This window comes from Thrips palmi, unplaced genomic scaffold (assembly GCF_012932325.1).
Source record: "Thrips palmi isolate BJ-2018 unplaced genomic scaffold, TpBJ-2018v1 HiC_scaffold_5, whole genome shotgun sequence".
Lineage (NCBI taxonomy): Eukaryota > Metazoa > Arthropoda > Insecta > Thysanoptera > Thripidae > Thrips > Thrips palmi.
This window is the reverse complement of record NW_023144632.1, coordinates 4,607,436-4,628,607: the sequence shown is the minus strand read 5'-3', so window position 1 is coordinate 4,628,607 and position 21,172 is coordinate 4,607,436. Positions and strand designations below refer to the sequence as shown.

Below are 21,172 nucleotides of genomic sequence, written 5' to 3'. Positions count from 1 at the left end.
CGATATCTCGATCGATATTCATTTTACATAATGAACGATATCTTTAAGTATGAAAATAGAAATGACGCCAAAACAACCCGATTTTAACCAAATTTTCACTAAAAGTCACATTAAAATCAAAATGACACCACTCACGCTTTAAACCTTACAAAGTATTTTGGGCATACATACAGGGTGAGTTTTCTCACTGTGTCAATAATTTGCAGGCAGTTTAGGCATCTCTAGGGGACCATTTTTCACCAATGAACTAGTGGGCGCAAACGTCTAGATACGGAGATAATTGGTGTTTTGAATTTGGATTTTGCGCCTACGAGGTAGGCACCCGGTGCCACTGAGGGTGGCAGGACCTGTCGAGGGGGTGTCGCGGGACTAGCAGTACTCGCGGGAGTGCCACTTAGCTCGCGGAAGTATCCGTGGAATCCCGCCACCCTCGCAAAGACAGGCGTGAGATCCACTGTAACGGGGGCCACCATGGCAGCCCCTTGAGACCCGCGGCAACCCCTCCCAAAAGACATTTGCAAGGTCCGCCGCACCCCTTCGAGACTCGAAGCACCCCTCCTAGACCCGCGACACCCCCACGTGAGGTCCTGCGCCCATCAGTGGCAGCGGGTGCCTATCTCGCAGGCGCGAAGGCCAATTACAAAACAGCAATTATCTCCGTACCTAGACGTTTGCGCCCACTAGTTCATTGGTAGAAAATGATCCCCTTGGGGTGCCCAAACTACCTACAAATTATTGACACATTGAGAAAACTCACCCTGTAGAGTACAAACTGATTTACTTTTTTAAAGTTCGTAAATTAGGAACTATTTTCTTTACAAGCTCACGAGTACTCAAAATACTGTAGCTACCTTACTTCGGAAGGCTTAATAGTGTGTAAGGTTTTCAGAATGCTATGAGTGTTTTGTGTTCTTTAGAGTTGGGGTTTACCAATCAAGTACCAACGAATGACAAGTATTTTAAGCACAGCCGGGATATAACTTCCAACACCATCTCATAAATGATTAAGTAGGACCTTCCATGAAAAGGAAATGTGCCACTTACTGCTGTCAACGGCCCAAGCCAGAACGAACCTTGAACGAAAAGGGCGCTGTTTATTTAGAGCCAGTAAGTAACCGATAAAAAAAGAAAGAAAGAACAGAAATGCTTAAAAGCAAATGTGAACCTACAGCAAAGCGCTGGTTAAGCATTGTATTTTCTAATTAGGACACAACCATTTCAACCTTACGTGCATTATGCTAATTCCAGGTTCAGCAATAACAAGTCAGGGACAGCCATGGATCGAGCCGATTTATTTCCACAGTTCTAATGACATGATACGGGGTGTCCGTATTCGTTTTTGAAAGCGGCACGAGCGGTGAAGATCGAAGTGACACGTACACCAATCTTACATTAGAAATAGATGGATTACATAACAACAAACAGATAAGCGGTTACTTAGACACATCGAGGGTACACTATTTAAAAGGGCTCAAATATGAACATTGCTCTTAATCGAACAAAGAGGCTTCGCGGTATTCTTTCCACTATAAGCATGTTGGTCGTGTAGTCTGACCACTCGGTAGCGTATCGAGCTGACCTATGTGTGAATGGGAAACCTGTCGTCCTTTTCTAGCTATGAGAGCGAGCTCCTATTCTAGTTAGTTCTACAGTTAATTTAACATTTTTTATAATCACTAGCTATGAATACATACACGCACCAATTTAAGAAGTCAAATGATGAATGTCTTGGGCTGCTTGAAAACACTTAAAAACGCAATAATTTGACTAAATTGCTAATAACTCATTGATTGTGAAGGACAGACTACTCTATTGGTCCATACAACAATTTAGGTACCATAAGTTGTTCCAAACAAAATAAAAAATAAATCTAGAAATTCAACATATAACAGTACAAATAACGTAAACAAAATTTCAGAACGTCCTCACGTGCATGTGATACACGCGTACTTAGGGATTTAAAACGAAGACCACTTTCATAAATTTCTCTTTTAACTAAATTGCAGCAGACTTTACGTTACTGGCACGGAGTGAACTGTTAGTGTATGCGCGAGGTGAGTCAAAAGGAATAAGAGCATATTAGAGGAGAAAAAAGAAATGGAAACGTCATTTGAAAGAGATCTGTGCAAGGCGAGGAATTGACAGAGAAACAACGTGCGGGACATTCAGATCGAAGTAGGAGGAAAAGCGTCTACATCAGGTTTTTTTTGTTGAACTTGCAGACTTAGGTAATTTTGTAGATGCTTATTCACATCCACAAGTAAATTGAATTACTTTCTGAATTTATATCAAAATAGAAAGAGAGTCTATCAGAAAGTCTTAAGCTTCAAGAAAAGATCACACTTCTAAACAGCCCTCATTAAGCTGGCCTTCAATTAACATCAAAAGCGTAATTTCCACAGACGCATAACTCAGCTACGGTTCTAAACTACAGCAACACCCCATTCAGTATTGTTACATATATCACAGAAAGATTAGTAGCTACCAAGAAACACCACTCGTTTGTGTCGCAAACAATAAAGTAACTGCTCTAAACACCTATTTATCATTGGAAAGACTTCGCCATTAGGACACAATGATCTATTTCTTGACGAGTATTTCTAAAATCAATCCTTTAGTTTTAAAAAGTTTGCAGAACAATGCAGTGGGGGTACGAAAGAGTTCATATTCTAATCAAAAGAATCCCGATCATGCATTGGGAGAACGTTGGCACATTTTAGTCTATCTTTACCATAAAAACCGACCTACGGCTTCAAACGATGCTACCTCAGGCCGATCCGAAGGGCAAATCAGGCCTGTCCTAGATCAGTTATCATGAAATGCAAAAGTGGGATTAATTTATGACAAACGAGTTAAGCTGATCCGATCTCTCCTAAAGTAATCACTCTCTTCACTTGAGAAACGAAATCAAGAAAAAAGGGGGTGTGTTGCTTAACTGCAGGAAAAGTTAGGGGTAAACCAAAGCCGTTGAACTGAGGCTCTAACACTTAAGTATATTCGAATATATCTATGAATGAGATAAAATCCTTTTTGAATGAAACGGTCCTATAGGCTGTTTTGGAGCGCGTCGCGCGTCACTCGTTGATACAGTTTCCACCCCTAACCAGAAGGAAAGAGGGAGAGAGCTCTGAGGCGAACGAAAGTCCCTCGCATGCCTACCTTGACGCTCAACGAAGACGAGCAATCCGCATCCTGTACAACGCACTATCAAACACACTAGATACGGAAGTAAAAAATATCCCAGCATGCAGCTTGCTCTGCAGCGCTCCTCTCGACGGCAGCACCATGGCAGCACGGCGGCGTTACCTCTGTCTACTTTGAATGTTGCTACACATATCGCTTCGCAGAAGAATGATTTAGCTACAGCCGGGTCAAACAGAAATAACGCCGCTCTCATGGCAGCGTCCGCAGGGTCGCGGAGCCCATACTAGCATTACAATACAGTACACAAAGCAGGTGAACGACTGTCTCCATGCTAGCAGCTATTATACCGGTGTCTTCGGTAACTTTCTTCTGGTCGGCGAGGCTGGCGCTTTCTCGGTCTCCGAGTCTGCAACAGCATTCACTCGGTCAGAACAAATCTTATCAACTGAAAATGTGACCATGTTCAGTCCTATTTTATAAGAAAGCAATTTCGCAGAGCCACTTGACAGCCAGATATATTTACACCAGCAAGAGTTTGAATCCACCTACACTGCAAGAAAAAGTGTGAATAGTACAACAAAAGTACAACAAAAACTGTACAATAAAAGTAAACAGGGATTGTGTAAGGCACAAAGAGAATTGCACAAACCACAACGAGGCCTGGACTGCCCAGCACTCGTCATGCCGGTTCCATTGTACTTTGTACAACAATTGTTGTACTTTGAAAGTACAATAAATTCCTGATAAAAAAATTTGCCAGTAATTAGTGTACTTTTGCTGTGGTATTTTCTTGCAGTGTCAAGCAAACAGCGGTTGTGCCATACAAAGAAATCTACGCCAGCCATAGATATCGACGTGAGTTTGAATCAACTTTTTAAGATAGACAATCGCACTTAGCACGTTTGCAACAGGAGGGTGAGAAAGTTACACTCACTACCAATACTGTTTTTTAGTTTGCGCTTTTATTTTCAAGAAACGTATGTATAGCGAAATGACGAAGAGACAAATGGAAGAAAAAGTATTGCTTCAATGAAGGAGGCGTCGTCGAGTCGCCTTGCACCTCCACTAGAACACTCCTTAATCGGCGGGGTAGACGAGAATGTACCTCTAAGGAAGTTTGCCTCTAAAACATACACATCGAAAAACATATTTGCAATATCCCTCTGTCTGTCTGAAAACTGCCGTAGAGGTAAATTTAAGTCTACTCGGATTTAGAGGTGTGTCCGTAGAGGTGCCGGGCTACCTCTCAAACGGACCGCTCTCGAAGGTGCCAACCAGAGGGTGTGCAAAGATGCAACGGCTTGTGAGAAGGGTGGCGGAGTAGAATCGAAGGAGGAGACGGATTATGAGAAACGACACTCACCAGACGACAGGCGCAACTCACCCAGGCTCAATCCCAGTTGCTCCCCCTGGCCACTCTTCCGTGGTCCCGAGGAGTAGCTGGAGGGATCGTCGAGGAGATCGCACATGCGTCTGCCACGTATCATCGGGTCATTAGTACATTCAAAAAAGGAACAATTAAAGCATGATGTGACGCACTCGTGTAAGTCTTTTCAAAATGTCAGAAACCTCTCTGAAAACCTGATGAAAATTCGCGCAACTCTGAAAGCTGAAAACATCTCCCGACAGTCTCGTAAACCGTCAGAATTTTAGCTTTCAGAGGTGCGTGAATTTCGATCAGGATTTCAGACATGTTTCTGACATTCTGACCAAATTTACACGAATGGCGTATAATGTTCTCTTCGTACGCACAGGTCTGAGCAGTGCTCGACGAGGAGCTCGGCGACGTCCCCCGTCCTGTCCATGACGGAGCACACCTCCTCGAAGCTGCGGTCTGTGAGGGCCACGCCCCCCCACTCCAGCACCTTGTCGCCGCGCTGCAGGCCGCCCTTCTCGGCCGGCCCGCCGGGCACGGTCCACACGATGTAAGCGAACAGGCGGCCGTCGGGCCCGGATTTGCCGCCCACCACGCGCATGCCGAAGCCTCGGGCTGCAACACAAGGCCAGCGTCAGGGCGGAACCTCTGGTCGGCACGCCGGAAGGCCGTCAGGGTACCGCGTCACCGGGGCCGAACCGTGCCCGCCCTAAGGCTCGACCCGGGTCACAACGAGAAAACGAGGCTACGGCCACCTGGGCTCCACATCGGCCGCCCCACTGTCGGTCGGCGGTGTCCTCATCATAACCTCATAAAACTGCAGTAATCCCTGGAATTCTCTCATCAAAATCGACCTTGGGAGCGCTCCCCTCCGCCCCATCCCGCCCCACCCATCCTACCCAACCCCCTGCCCCCTCCCCCGAGCGCGCGCCCCTGCCGCGCTGCCGCGCCCATGCTCGCCGGTGACAGCTGATGAATTCGAGATCGAGGATCGAGCCGGGACGTTGAACGCATAACGCCTCTCATGTAACCATGACATCGGCCTTGCAGCCCGGGGGCTCGGGGGCTGACGATAGCTTGACGGGCCAGCGGAGAGGGTGGCCCAGAACCAAAACAATCCGCGACATTTCGAAAGGCTGTGCCTTCACGACGCCCACCACCAAGCGCCACCCAGAGAAGAAAAAAAAATTATTTTGAGTACTTCTAGTGGTTGTCTAGGCATATTGATTTTTCTTTCGAATGCTTTTATGTATTTGCCGAGGGGGACTGTGTCAGTGTGCCGGCTGGAGAGAACCTCAAAATAAAGGCAAAAAGTCACCTGGGGACTTGACCTGCATCATCTAGTATGTAGTGTGTACACGGCACTCTTCAATATCAAAGGAGAGGCGTGTAGCGTCCTGCCTTGCGCAACGTATAAAAAAGGGAGAGAGAGAGGGGGGTCGTGCTGGCGGCGGCAGCGCTTTGGCGGGAAAAGATTTAATGTTTAATTTCTCGCTAACTCCGTTCCTTCCGTGGTAGCGTGCCACGTGAAGGCGCTGCTTCCGTACTTTGCAAATTGCATTGCTACCCCACGTGCGCCGCTGCCTACGGCTGCCTACGCCGCACGTAACTACCGCTTGTTCCTGATGACATTATGATACTCCTTTCCTGCTAATAGGTAGCGAGGCCTCCACCCCCCACCCCCACCCCGCGTGGCCCAGCGCCTGCGGGCACCCTTGGCCTCGTCTTGGAGCCGCCCCGCACCCCCCCGCCGCGTGTACGCGCCGCCCCTGGCCGCCCCTTGTTGCACTCACTGCGGTGGGCCTTGTCCGAGGGGTCTCGCCGTAGGACGACCCGCCGCTTGCTGGCCGCGCCGCGGGCACCTGCGGCAGGAAGACAGTGAGGACGGTCAACACACACTCACACGCATGCGCCACCAACTCACACATTTCTGCGAGAGGGGTGACTATCAGTGCCACGCAGCGCAAAATGAACGGAGGCAAACTCACCGAACATGGGATCCGAGTCGACGTCGTGGATGACAATCTTGATGGCCTCGCCGTCGGTGACGGATGTCTGCCGCCGCATTCGCTCCGCGTCCCCGGCGTCCTCCATCGCCGGGGGCGCGCGGTGCGAGTGCCCGCCCGCGTGCCCGCCCGCGTGCCCCACCGAGTGCCCCACCGGGTGCCCAACGGGGTGCCCACCCGCGTGCCCGACCGGGGGCCCGGGGCCACCCATGCCCGGCACCAAAGGACCCCCCAAGGGAGCGTCTCCGCCGCCCGCCTTGGCCGCCCGTATCTTGTTAATGTCAGGCCTGGAACACGAAACAGCGTCAAGCGCCTGGGGGCTCGCGGCCGCCACACCACCTGCAGGCCAAGACCGCCAAGGCCGCGGTCCACGACTCACAGCTGAGATCCGCGGCGCCGCGTCCGCCGCTCCTCCTCCGGGGCACCGTCCGCCACGTCCAGCACGGCCACTGCAAAGACATGAGAACAACTTGTAGCGTCGCAGAGTAAAGTAGGAGGTGCTTCTCAAAGGCGGGGACTTACCTGAGGGGTCTTCGGGCTTCCTGAAGGAGGACCGCCGTCCGGACGGGTCCGACGGGCCGCCCCCGCCAGACCCACCCCTGGCCGCCGCCTGGATGGCCGCCGCCATGGCCTGCGGCGACAGCGCGCCTCCCGCCTGGTACACGTCGTACGCCGAGGCGCGGCGGGGCAGCTGCGCCGGCAGCCCCAGGCCCACGTCGGCAGCCGCCCCCGGCACACCGGCCGCGGCGCCGCCCGCCTTGATCTCGTCGTCGTACGAGTGCTGCTTCTGCACCCGGGAGCGCCGCCGCCCCCCGGCCCCGGCGTGCGAGGCCCTGCGCCGCCACTCCTCGCCGGGGTCACCCTCGTCCCCTGCAAGAGGCGGCCCACAATTATTTTACTCGATTTCATCTCCTCCTCAAATTTGATAAGATTTACCGATCATGATGGTACCACATTATGTGCCCCTTCAAACGACAGCCAACCAAAACTACAGACGTGTGGTTTAAGTTCCAGTGTGGGGTACGTCCCCGCTCTACCTGATTCGCTGCGACCCTCACCTGGGTTCTGCGGGGACGCGGCCCGCGAGCCTCCGCCGGGCGAGACGCCACGTTTGCTGTGCCGCCAGTCCGGGTCCCAGTCGTTGCGCCGCTCGCTCGCCACCTGCAGCACCACACGGAGGCCCTCATCAGCACCGCCTCACCTCACTCGAGACGCCGCCCCAAAACTTGGATGATTGAGATCGACGCGCCGAGAGGCGAGGCCAGGGCGGCCCGGACCCACACGAGCGTGAGACATCACCGCAAACTTAACCATCAGCCGGGAGTTCGCTAATCCGTCCGATTGGTTCCGCTCCCCTGATGCTGACGTCACTAGCCAACCAATCACGGCCTGTTTCCCCCGACGCTCGCCGTGGCCCTCACACGGCTTGCGGGACAGACGCAAAGCTGACGGCGCGGGGTTTACGTGGGCCTAACGACGACACGCGCCACACAGCCCTACGCAGCCTAGGCCCGGCCTGACGTGGCGTAGCCTGGCGTAGCGCGGAGTAGCGTTGCGTTACAGGGCTCTCGGCTCTTGGCCACCAAGGCCCCCGCCAGGCTGCCGCCAGACCGCCAAGGACCCCGTGGACAGCACGGCGTCGTCATGCCTCAGCAACACGGGCTGGGCCGGGCCGGCCCCGGCCACCGTTTGCGGAAGTCTTGCCACATAAGCAGGCAAAAATTCCCTCGGGGTACCAGTGTACCAGGATGTCAATATCAGCTTGCCTTGAGGGCAATATCTGGGCTTTGCTCTCGGGAAGTTGAAGAAACCACTCCCCCAGGCAGACAAACACCGCGACAAGACAGGAGGACGCACTCCACGTCCACGGCCAAGACCACCGCCCACGTCACCAGCTCCAGCACCTGTCTGCAAGAGTCCGGGCCCGAAGGCGCGGCCTCGGCCGTGTCGCATCCCCCCCCCCCAGCAAAAGGAAAGGCAGAAAAACATTTCATGAAAAAGGGATCTTTTCGCTGAAAGGAGAGAGGGCGCAGCAGCAATCTCTCTGCAGCAGGGACGCAAAGAAAAGTTTATGCCGTCGTGGACGCGGACCGGACGGACTCTGCGGACGCGGCTCGTCTCGCTTCGGCGAGCAGCCCGTGATAGTAGTTACAGGCGAATCCCTAACTCGGTTGCCTCGACAACTCTCTCGGCTCTCCTGGCCTTTTGACCTTCGCCAGCTGGACCGTGGCAACTGGATGGCTGACCCTCCTCTCGGCCTTGGCCTCGGCCTTGGCCTCGGCCGCAGCGCAGCCCCCGCACAAAATCAGTGCCGTTGGCACAGCGGGGGAAGAAACATTACCGCTGAATCACACTCACGTGGCTCTTGACCTTCTCCAGCTCCTTGAGGGAGGCGGGCGACACGTCCGAGTGGCGGCGCAGCTCCGGGGAGCGCGGCGGCGCGAGGCCTGCGCCCAGCCCGCCCGCGCCCCCCCCCGCGGCCCCGGCGCCTCCCGGACTCAGCCCGCCGCTGCCGCCCAGCTTGACGTCGCTGTGGCGGCGCTGCAGGGACTCGCACACGGGCAGCTCCAAGGACGTCTCCGTCGAGTCCTGGGCCGCCACCTGGGCGCGCGACTGCAGCTTGCGGCGGCAGATGGAGCAGCGCCAGGCCTGCAACAAAACGACGGCCGCACGGCGCGATGAGCGCGATGAGCACCACAGGGCTGCCTCCCTGCCTGCAGGCGTGCTGCACTGAAAAACCAAACGTGGTCTAGACCGCACCAACTGGTGTGGTCAAATGGGTGTCATTTTGACCGCATCAGTTGGTGTGGTTTAGACCACGTTTGACCACGTTTGGTGCGGTCTAGACCACACCAAACGTGGTCAAACGTGGTCTAGACCGCACCAAACGTGGTCAAACGTGGTCTAGACCGCACCAAACGTGGTCAAACGTGGTCTAGACCGCACCAAACGTGGCCAAACGTGGTCTAGGCCACACCAACTGATGCGGTCAAAATGGCACCTATCTGACCACACCAATGGTGCGGTCTGGACCACGTTTGGTTTTTCAGTGTGGAGGCGTGCTGGGGGCGTGCTGGAGGCGTGCTGGAGGCGAGGCACGAGCGGGCACGAGGGGCCGCCCCCCGCGCGCCGCGCTTAACGGGACAACTTGGACCATTGCTGTCGAGGGGGTAACGACTGGTAAATTTCGTGTCAGCCGGATTACGGACTACCCCGGATTACCCCGGATTACCCCCAAATTACCTCCGGATTACCATAAAAAAATTCATAGATTACCTTTGGATTTAGCAGGATTACCCCACCCCGGATTACCTCAAAATTTTCCCGGATTACCTCAAATTTGGGTTACCTGGATTACGGATTACCAATCTGGTGTCGGCCGGATTCCCGAAGTCGTTACCCCCTCCATTGCTGTTCTCTATTGCGCGGACCTGGACGGGGAGGGAGGGACGGTGGGGCTCTGGAAACAGAATCGAGAGGGGCAGGTTGGGAGCGGGGTGGGACACCGTTTGCCTGGATGTAGTCCTGCCGCGTCAGTCTAAATATTTGATATTTTTAACGAGGGCTCTTCGTTTTCAGGCTGCGCCTCACTGGACCGTCAGCAACGCAGCCACTGGGGAGGCACGGCACGGCACGGCACCGGACAGCACGGCACGGCACGGCATGGCACGGCACGGCACGGCATGGCACGGCACGGCACAGCACAGCACGGCACAGCACGGCACAGCAGCACCATCCGCAGGCCTCAGCCTCCACTGTGTGCCGCACAGATTATGGAAATCTCGTTCTACCCTCGCGGCCCTGGGGGTGGAACGGTGGGACGGTGGAATGAGCGGTTGGGGGTGCGCTGGTGAAAATTGACGTGGATTTCGGGACCTGGGAGGGCTGCCACAAGGCGGACTGGCACAAAGAGGGCAGCAGGATGGGAACGGGTGAGAAGAAAGAGAGAGAGAAAGAGAGAGAGAGAGAAAGAGAGAGAGAGAGAGAGAGAGAGAGAGAGAGAGAGAGAGAGAGAGAGAGAGAGAGAGAGGTGAAGGGGGGACAAAGACGTCGAGTAGGGACGGCAGGGACTGGCAGGACACGCCGCCGAGTGAGGGAAGTTTGCGGGGCTCGAGGACGCCAGCTGGGTGGGCATGAGCCACCCATATCACGGCCTGCTTCTCTCGTCGCTCTGTCTCTCTTTCAAGGAACACACACACACACACACACACACACACACACACACACACACACACACACACATCGTCACGAGCACTGAGCCCAAGCGTGAGACAAGAAAGAAAGCGAGCGGTCGTCCTTCCTTCCGAACACGTGGAAGTGCGTCGCCAGGGCCGGGCCAGGGCCGATTCGAGGCAGCGCGCGCGAGCCCCTGGCGGGTCGCAGGGCGTGCTAAGGACGTCACGGGAAGAGCAGCTCGGGCAGCCCCCGCAGCCCCGCCTCGGCGGTGCCTAGGGGGCGCCATGGCGGCGCGCGGCGCGTGGGTTCGAGGAGGGCTTTGCGGGGCTTTGCCGGGGCGCTGGCGCGGTGGCGGTCGGGCGACGGACAGGCTCGGCAGGGTCGGGTGCCAGCGCCAGCACAGCGCCAGCACAGCGGCACGGAGAGATTATAACCGTTGGTTGCCGAAGGCTTCCAATTCACCCAGCGCCCCGACCACCACAAAGGCATCTGAGACGCAGGGCGTCGTCGTCGACCCACCTCCACTGAGCGAAAATGACACCACGCGCCGGCAGCAAGGCCAAGGCGGCAAGGGCGGCAAGGGCGGGAAGGGCAAGGGCGAGGTGTGTACTCACGTCGTCAGCGAGGTCCTCCTGCTTGGTGTACGACGCGCAGTCCTCGCACACCTTGAAGTGGCACTCGCCGCACACTCGGATCACGTCCTCGGGCTTGAGGCTCTTGAGGCACACGCGGCACGCCCCGGTGCGGCACGGCGGCTTCCCGGGTTCTTTCCTGCAACAGGCATGGCGTCATGAGGAACACACGCGCACACACCACACACACACGAACGCGCACAAACACGCGCGCGTAACAAGAATACAGTACCCGGCGTGGCATGCAAATATTGCCCCTCCGTTCGTGTTCCCCAGCGTCGATTCGAGGGGCGGGTAAATACGGCGAGCAACCGGATCCGGGAAGAAAAGCAAAGTCCGTGTCCGGAGAGGACGACGCGGACGCGACGCAACAAGTCCGGTGGCGCCTCGCCTCGCCTTGCCTCGCCTTGCCTCGCGGTCCCCGAGCCCTCCGGCCCCGGCTGGAGGGCAGGCGGAGAGCAGGCAGTCGTCGGCAAGCAGCGGCAGTGTAGCGCATCGCTAGCCGTCTGTCCACAGCGAACCTTGTTTTCCAGTGCCTGCACCCCGCCGCCAGAGAGACTGAGAGGCTGCCCTGTAATGACGCCACAGTGGCTCCGTGGCGCGGCGTGGCGCGGCGTGGCGTGCCCCGCTCACCCCCGAGACCCCTTCTTTCGGTTCGTTCCGCGCGGCGACGCGGCGGGTTTCCACCGCCTTCCTGGCCATTTCCGCCCCGTCGATCGCGGGGACTCGATTTGCAGCTCGGAGCCTTCCGCAGTCCACAGGCGGTTCGCCACGGCCTACGGACTTCCTGCGAGGTAGACCAGCCCGCCGCGCGTGGCAGCCGTGCTGTGCTGCCTACCCTCGAGTTCGCAGGCGCTCTGGGCCACCAGAGAGGCACCAGGTCACCCTACGCTCTAATCACCGATGGGGGCCGGGCCAACGGAGAGATCTTTGTGGCCCGCCATTATAGATCGCCCAGGTAGGTAGCCCCCAGCCTGGGCACCTCGAGTGCAGGCATCACCGGCAAGTACCGGCGCCCTTAGGGCAAACTCTGCACGTCTGTCTTGTATCTTTCGGGAAATGGCCGCACGAGGTGCGGGTTTTCCGGGCTCCTTCGAAGAGGGCGGGTAAGACCCATTTAGAACCATTGGGGGAAAGAACGTGTCCAGGGCGTCCACCATACGGCCCTCGCCTCTGCGCACAAAGGGGGCTGCCGGGTGTAATGGGCGTCCGATAATGTCAACCCTACCTGTCATCTGTGTCTTTTTGGGCGGAACAGCCCGGTCGCCCACGCCCTGGCCCGCCGGCCGTCCTCGTCGGTGGTAATATTGCCCGTGACAAGGTGTGGCACTCGTTCGCGCCAGTGTACGCGTGGGTTGCTCAGCGACGACCCGTCACGTGCTGGTAATCACCGACATGGCGGGGCGGGCCCGAAAGGCAGACGATCATTTGTGCCCAGCCATTAATCGCAATCGCAACGCCGCGCGAGTAGGCTAGCCCGCCGCGCGTGGCAGCCGTGCTGTGCTGCCTACCCTCGAGTTCACAGGCGCTCTGGGCCCCCAGAGAGGCCGCCCGCGAGGTAGGCTAGCCCGCCGCGCGTGGCAGCCGCGCTGTGCTAGTTCGCAGGCGCTCCACCGGCACAGTGCGCCAGGCGACCAGTTTAAGCGACACAACTTCGTGCACGCTCTGTCTAGCTGTGTATCTTTTCGGGAAATGGCCGTCACGCAGGGTGCGCGTGGTTTCCGGGCTGTCCTTCGAAGAGGGGACGGGTAAAAGACCTATTGTGTTGAAATGAACGTGTCCAGCGGCACGTCCACCATGACGGGTCCTCTCGCCCTCTGCCGCACAGTGGAGGCTCGCGGGTGTAAATGAGCGGTCCGCAGTAATGTAATACCCTCAGCCTGTCATCTGTGTCATTTTTTGTGCGGACAGCAGCCCGGTCGCGCCACCGCCCGTCGGCCCGCCGGCCCGTCCTCGTCGGTGGTGGAATATTGCCCGTGACAGTGAGGGTGCTGTCGGCACTCGTTCCTGCGCCAGTGTATCGCGTGGTGTTGCTCAGCGCAGCGCAGCCCAGCGCAGCCCAGCGCAGCGCAAAGCAGCGCAGCCCAAAGCAGCGCAGTGCAGCCCAAAGCAGCCCAGCGCAGCCCAGCGCAGCCCAAAGCAGCGCAGCCCAGCGCAGCCCAGCGCAGCCCAGCGCAGCCCAGCGCAGCGCAGCCCAAAGCAGCACAGCGCAGCGCAGCCCAAAGCAGCACAGCGCAGCGCAGCCCAAAGCAGCACAGCGCAGCGCAGCTTAGCCCAAAGCAGCCCAAAGCAGCCCAGCGCAGCCCAAAGCAGCCCAAAGCAGCCCAGCGCAGCCCAGCGCAGCCCAGCGCAGCCCAGCGCAGCCCAGCGCAGCCCAGCGCAGCCCAAAGCAGCCCAGCGCAGCCCAGCGCAGCCCAGCACAGCGCAGCGCAGCTTAGCCCAAAGCAGCCCAGCGCAGCCCAGCGCAGCGCAGCCCAAAGCAGCGCAGGGCCAGGGGAAAGGGACAACCACGCGACAGCGAAAAGCACACATAAAAAGTGTGCCGCTCATTGTGGAATCAGGAGGAGCTCCCCAAGCAGGCGAAGCAGGGCGCCTCGCCGACGAATATGGCCGGGCCCTGGAAGCCATCCATCCCGAGGCCCAGGCGTCCCCTGCCGCCGCCGCTGCCGTCGCTGCCGTCGCCAGCCACAAGCGATGCCGGCGCCAAGTGGAAAACGAAATGAGTTGCCGCTTCGTGCCTGGAACGGGGAAGTGGATAGCGCGGCCTTGTCTCGCCTCTCGCCCCGCTTCACTCTTTGAAAAGTTGGTTGTTGTCGCGGCTGCCCCTCTGCCTCCCTCCACCAGCCTCCACCAGCCTCCACCAGCCTCCACCAGCCTCCACCAGCCTCCACCAGCCTCCACCAGCCTCCACCAGCCTCCACCAGCCTCCACCAGCCTCCACCAGCCTCCACCAGCCTCCACCAGCCTCCACCAGCCTCCACCAGCCTCCACCAGCCTCCACCACCTCCACGCCTCCACCAGCCTCCACCAGCCTCCACCAGCCTCCACCAGCCTCCACCAGCCTCCACCAGCCTCCGCCAGCCTCCACCAGCCTCCACCAGCCTCCACCAGCCTCCACCAGCCTCCACCAGCCTCCGCCAGCCTCCATGCCGGGCACAAAGCACGCGCTCTCGGACCGCGGCCGGGCGAGGCCGGGCGAGGCGCCATGGAATAATTGTTTTATATTCGCCGCAGCCCACATGGGCCAGGCGTGCGCGGCGTGCGCGGGGATCTCTTTGTCCGGCGCCGGGCCTCGGCCGTGACCAGCACTCCGAGGCATGCGGAGGCACGCCGAGGCCTGGGCTGCAATGCAGTGCAGCACCGGCCGCCGCGCCGTGATCCAATGAAGGGAGCCGGCCCGATAAAGCAGCCAGAATAAGAAAAAGCAAAAATAATACAGCGCTTTTCCGTCGTCGCCCTTTTGGCGTTGGCGGGCGTCTAAAGCTGTTTCACTAAAAGCCTGCCGCGCTGCCGCGCCACCCAGGCCTTGGTGACGTCGCCCAGGCTGCCGGGGCCACTTGCAGCCGCCCCCCGCCCCGTCACCCGGTGAGTGGGTCTGTTCAAACCTTACCCGACACAGAACCCCCGGCTCCTGCCGTCAACAGCGGAGGGCGTTTAAAAATAACCGTCGGGGCTCCGGCAGTGCGGCGTCAGCGCGACACCCACTGGCGGCGTCCTCGCGGGCAACAACAACCACGCCCTGTGACGCCCCTCCCCGCCCCTCCCCGCCCCTCCCCGCCCCTCCCCGCCGGAGGTCGGCTACGCCACGGCTACGCCACGGCTACGGCACGACTACGCCCTGGACGCGGTGGGGTTGGCGGCCGGCCCGGCGGTGGCACTGCGGGCTGTAGAACGAGAACACACACACGGGTCGACTAACCAGGCCGACGCACGGGCGGCCGGCGGACGCACGGGCGGCCCCGGCCCGGCCGCTCCGTTACGCCAAAGTGAGTGAATACCTGGCTGACCCGTGGAGCCCCCACAGTGCCCCGCAGGCACTCGCGCACCCTGGTGGTGCGCCGCGGTGCGCCGCCCTAGCCGCCCTAGCGGCTCGCCCTGGTGGCGGCCCCAAGCCCCACCCACCACACGCCTCACCTGTTGGCGGGAAGGGCCCGACATCGCGTTTGCTCGGTCGCCCCGCTCCGCTGATAGTGAATAGCTGAATAGTGGAGAGGCCCAGAGTGAAGCCGGGCAAGTCCTTTCGCAAAGCGGGCCGCGCGTTCCAAGCCGCGGCGTTAGGATAAAAATGGGTCAAAGGTACCCCCACTGTTGGTCACCCGGGATGCGTAGTTGTGGGTGATCCCCATTGGGTACCGATGACGAATTCACTGGTAAAACAAAGGCATAAAAATTACGCCCTTTAGGGCATAAATACGCTTTTATGCCCTTGCAAGGGCATAAATCGTTTTACGCCCTCGGGAAGGGCGTAAATGGTATGGGAAATTAAAGCAAAATTTTAATGCCCTTCCCAAAGGCATAACGATTTATGCCCTAAGGGCATAATTTTAATGCCTTTGTTTCACCAGTGTTGTATTGTGATTGGTGCGAGTCAGCTTGGCCGAATAGAGGGAGGAATTAATTAGTCGCGCCGAGGCTTCGTCGCCTCGGACAGCGCGAGGGGCCCGGTCAGAAGAGTTTCATCGCTTGACCGGTTCACCACCTTTTCCCCTTTTGGCCCAACTGCTCGCAGCCGGACTACTCTCTGGTAATTAGCATACGGGACTTAGAATAGTTTCGTCCTACTATTAACGGACTTAGAACAGCCCGGCATTGTGCCATACCTCGCGAACTATTATCTGTAACCTGTGCCTAGGTGAGTAAGCCTGAAGATCCTGTCTGACGCGAGTACCTAAATTCTGCCCAACTAGATCATAAAAATATATTGACAACCAATAGCATTTGATTAACCCTTTACTCCTGAGACCACACAGGGTGCCTTTCCCCTTTGAAAAAACCCAGAGAGAAACTAGAGAATCGAGACACAAGAACACCAAAAGAACACACCTAAAAACCCGAGCATAACGGCGGGGTGCGCGTTGGGTTGCCTACTCCGCAGGCGCCGCTGCGCCGCTGCGCCGCTCCCGGTTCGCTGGAGTGCCGAAGAGGCTGCCTGCACGGCGGGCGCGTCTCGAGCGCGATGCCCTCATTAAGGGATTTCCCCCAGCAAAGCGGCTCAAAAGGGCGACTCCGGCGACGACAGCGGCGCAGAAGCACTACCTCGTTGATTCCAGCAGTAGGTTGACGTCAGTGGCACTGTACCATCACTCTCAGCATCTCTATGGACTTTTTTTCCAATATGTCTATAGTAAAAAAAAATTTTACTGTAGTCACAGTAAAATTTACGATTACCCGTAGTAAAAAATACAGCAAACTAACTGAAAAACCTTTTTTTGACTTTATCTTCTGTAAAGCACAGTAAAAACCTACAGAGAAAAATAACTGTGTGAATGCCGTAAACATTTTTCATGAATATAGTATTTTTTACTGTAGATTATGGGAAAAGTAATGTGGTACTTAGTGAAATTACACTGCGTGTACCACGGTAAAAGATTAATGAGTGAATTTAAGTGGCCCAAATGGGCATTGATTTGCAGCAATTGATTTGAATTGACAAGGCGAACAAAAAATGTCAATGCATGACATAGGTTTGGATGGGATATAAAGAAGTTATTGAACCCATTTTAGCACTATCGAATTTCCCAAACAATTTCAAAATATTTTTCTGTAGACTTACAGACTAACCCAGGCTAAAAAAACCATGGTCGTCATGGTGAATTTCCATGGCCATAGGGCTGTTCCCCCTGGTGGAAGTTGCCATCCCCATGGTTTAACCGGCTTCCCCCTGGTGGAGGTCGGACCATGGGGAGAACCACCATGGTGCGGCGTTCTAGACCATGGTAAAGGTCTTTCCCCTGGTGCTGGCCACCATGGTGGCGCTCGCACCATGGGGAATGTCGCCCTCCTCGTGCGTTGAAGTCTCTAGAGTTTATTCAGAAATTTTCCGTAACTTTTATGTATTTCGAGATAGAGTGACGCCGACAGCACCATCGTGCGTAGCATCGAAATTTTTATCGGTGACCAAGGTGCCTGATGCTCGCAAGGTATAAGCTAGACACGTCCTTCATTCCCCATGAGGCAGTGCACCATGGTGCAGCCGCCCCCATGGTGCTCGCATCCCCATGGTGCACGCATCCCCATGGGTCGCATCCCCATGGCTGCCCTCCCCATGGTCCTGAACACCAGGGGGATTTTTCCATGGGCAAAATCTTGTGACCATGGTGAATTACGGATCACCATGGTCAGCCATCCCCATGGCCCAGCTCATGGTTTTTTTAGCCTGGGAACTTTTCTGTGCATCACAAAGAAATTTTTACTGTTGTTGTAGAATAGTTTTACTGTATGCACAGACAATATATTCTGTTGTCATTGACATTTTTTTTCGTACTGTCCATTGATATTAAATTACTATTGCTGTAGAAAATATTTGTCTGTAATACTGTATTTTCCTTCATGAAATTATCTGCAGCTCACAGAGATTTTTTTCAGCAAAATACCGTGATTTTTTACTATTATTATAGTTACGCTCTAAAATCACTAAGCCACAGAAAAAAAAATTCATAAGAATAAAAAGTCTATAGAAGACTGGTACAGCTGCAGAGGGAGGATTCCATGGCAGGAAACTAGCGCGGCGACTCCAGTAGGGCGCTCCAGTAAGGCGATCCAGCGGCACGCGGCCACGTGGCCCGGACGTGACGCCCGTTAGTTATTCCTGCAGCGTTCTCCGCGGGATAAAAGAGCGGCCGCTTAAGGCGGGACCCGGGCTATTGTTAAAGGTTTCCGATCCGGCTAAAATTTTGTACACCGGTTCGGGACGCATAAAGGAACCTCCCTTTAAATTTTTTTGGGGCTGGTTCAATTTTGAACGAAGTTATTGAACATTCAAAAACTCAATCTTATTTCAGTTCGATCTCAAAAAGTACGAGTCCAAGAGACAATTGCGTTGCAGAATCGTAAAGAGGACGGCGAGATCTAGTGAAATATGTATGCGCGAAGTTCGTGAGATAATATTTAGGCATTGATATAGGTGTTTAAAGTTGATCAATTTTCGGCCAATGTTCACTGAGTTATTTTGCAGACAGCGGATCAGTTTCATGAATCGCCATATACATATTTCACTAGGCCCTGATGTCCCCCTTTAATATTCTGTAAGCCTTTTTACCCTACGACTGATGGTTCTTGAGATCGAACTGAAATAAAAAGACCCTGTTTCGGCTCATTCTCTTCGTTTTTAAGTTGGCGGTCGACTGGCGGGGCTCTGGACGGTGGCGCAGTGGCAGGTATCGGAACTCTGTGCAGGCCAGGCGGTGCGGCGCGACACATTTTTGACTGACAGCTGACCTGCAGCCCGGGGATTGTCTTCGCCGCCTCCCCCTCCCCCGCTCCCCCCCCGGTAAGCCGGAGCTGCAGACGAGGACCCGGAGCGCGCCCGGCAGGCCGCCGGGCCCCCTCGGACTCTGATCCAGCCAGTCCCCCATCGAGCTCCTCACGACTTGAACGCGTCGCGCTGGCCAGAATTTGGCGAAAAGGGTGGCGTAAGAGGAAAAGGGGGGATACGTTTCATCCACGATGCCCGATGGGAGAGTCTGAAGGTCGTAGGAGAAATTTTTTCTCCGATTACAATCCGTTGTTTGACTGGTGTCAAAATGATCGTGAAAGAAAAGGAAACTGTTGGTACCCAGCCGCCACAACTTAGAAGTCTCATTCAAATTTTAAATTTGGAAACTGGAGCGCGTGGGACTCCAGGGCCAGCCGCGCGCCTCGCTCTTCGGCCACTGCTTCCCCCTCCATGCCCGCCTCGGCCGTCTCGCTTGCACTGCACGGGTGAGACAGAGATGGACAATGACATCTGTCTGGAGCGCACGGCGAGGCCCGGGCCGCACCGGCCGCGCCGCTCTGTCTGGCCATCGACACTGTCAAAACGCACCGCGCTGTCCGTCACTGCCACAAAAGCACGGCAGGTATAGGGCTTTCCACCCAGAACTAGGACCCTTTTATTTTTTGGAAGTCCTGACTGTGGTGCCATCTCTCGGGAAAGTGCTACATTACCAGGACGAAAATGGCAAGGAGTATTTGCAAAAGGAGACTCCCGTCAAAACACTTTTTAAGTTCCTTTAGCCGTCGCGGGGGAACGGCCACCGGGGGCCCGCCTTAACACTAAAACAGGATCAGGCCGCGGCGTGGGTGCGCTGCTGCACTGCGAGTTCGCCGTGGCGGTGCGGCCCCTTTGCGCAGCACCCCGCAGCACCACACAGCACCGCGCTATCGACGCGCCGCGGGCGGCGGGGCCACAGGTGTGGTTATCACAGGTGTGTGTTGCGTCCCGCGGGAGGGCGCGCTGCCTGCCTGCCTGCCAGGCCCGGCCCCCGACGCACCAAGGAAGGACCAAAAAAGGGGAAAAGGGGTAGCAGCGGGTCAGAGAGGGGCGGGGGGGGGCGGGGCGGGGCGGGGCGGGGCGGGGCGGGGCGGGGGGGGGCGGGGCGGGGGGGGTTCCAGGTGCCGTCTGGCCGTCCCGGGCCGTCCGCCTGCCTATCCAGTATCCCGCCTTATCGATCGGACACAACGCCGCTCCCCCGGTCCCGCCCGGCCCAGAGGGCCCTTCGCGGCCCTACGCGGCCCTGCCCGGCCCTGTGCTGCGCGGCCCTGCGTGGCCCTGCGTGGCCCTGCGTGGCCCTGCGTGGCCCTGCGTGGCCCCGCGCTGCCCTTCGTGGCCCTTCGCGGCCCTGCCCTACGCTGCCCTGCCCGGCCCTGTCCTGCGCAGCCCTGCGCTGCTCTGCGCGGCCCTACGCGGCCCTGCCCGCCCCTACGCGGCCCTACGCGGCCCTTCGCGGCCCTTCGCGGCCCTGCCCTACGCTGCCCTGCCCGGCCCTGTCCTGCGCGGCCCTGCGCGGCTCTGCGCGGCTCTGCGCGGCTCTGCGCGGCTCTGCGCGGCTCTGCGCGGCTCTGCGCGGCTCTGCGCGGCCCTGCGTGACCCTGCGCGGCCCTACGCGGCCCTTCGCGGCCCTACGCGGCCCTGCGCCGCCCTACGCGGCCCTGCGCTGCCCTGCAGGGCTCTACGCGGCCCTCTCCGGCCCTCCGCGTCCCTTCCGCCGCCTGTTCGGTGATCACTCGCCGTCTCTCCCACGGTTCGCATCAACGCCACTTTGGCACCACCCCGGTCCCATTTGAATGTTTCATCGCAGCCACCCTCCTCATATTTTCCAGGTCCAACCCTCCCAGCGTCAGGCGGTTGCGCCTCCCAGGCGTCGAGCGCCTCACCGCGCGCCCTCGAGGGGCGTCTCGCAAGGGTTGGGAAGCTTGGGGCAGGGCTGGCTGTGGGGCTGGCTGGGGCAGGGCTGGCTGGGGCAGGGCTGGGGCAGGGCTGGCTGTGGGGCTGGCTGGAGCCCTGCAAGCCACCCCCAGCGGCGTCACAGCCGGGAAGCCCCAGTGGCCCCAGCCCCAGCGCCTCTGTAATTGCCAAAACGAGGTAGCCGGGCTGGGCTGACAGCAGGGCAAATGCGGTTAGTCGCTCTAACTAAAATTTAAGTCGGTTTCGAGACCGCTTTTGTCTGACTACACACCGCGCTTTGTTGGAAGCAGCACAACGCCTAGCCAGCTTGTCAAGCACAGCGGAAAGATTTTTGGCGTCTGACTTGGCTCAGACGACGGGCCCGTCTCTGCAGCACAAAACACGGCGGGGCTTCGCGCTACGCACACCATCGCCCCATTATGGGGTATTAGAGCAGTCATCTCAGCAGCGCCAA

At 57.3% G+C, this 21,172-nt stretch overlaps 1 protein-coding gene across 1 annotated transcript in view; it reads right to left on the bottom strand.

The window, feature by feature from the left end:
• Nucleotides 1-21,172, bottom strand: part of LOC117650783 (regulating synaptic membrane exocytosis protein 1) — a 100,918-nt gene that overhangs the window by 10,684 nt on the left and 69,062 nt on the right. Inside the window, exons 5-14 of the mRNA XM_034394385.1 lie at nucleotides 11,316-11,472; nucleotides 8,884-9,174; nucleotides 7,584-7,686; nucleotides 7,363-7,395; nucleotides 6,905-6,974; nucleotides 6,508-6,812; nucleotides 6,313-6,381; nucleotides 4,897-5,134; nucleotides 4,529-4,617; nucleotides 3,492-3,565 (exon numbers count right to left, since the gene is read on the bottom strand). Coding sequence (XP_034250276.1) covers nucleotides 3,492-3,565; nucleotides 4,529-4,617; nucleotides 4,897-5,134; nucleotides 6,313-6,381; nucleotides 6,508-6,812; nucleotides 6,905-6,974; nucleotides 7,363-7,395; nucleotides 7,584-7,686; nucleotides 8,884-9,174; nucleotides 11,316-11,472 — 1,429 coding nt within the window. The remainder of the gene's footprint in view (nucleotides 1-3,491; nucleotides 3,566-4,528; nucleotides 4,618-4,896; nucleotides 5,135-6,312; nucleotides 6,382-6,507; nucleotides 6,813-6,904; nucleotides 6,975-7,362; nucleotides 7,396-7,583; nucleotides 7,687-8,883; nucleotides 9,175-11,315; nucleotides 11,473-21,172) is intronic.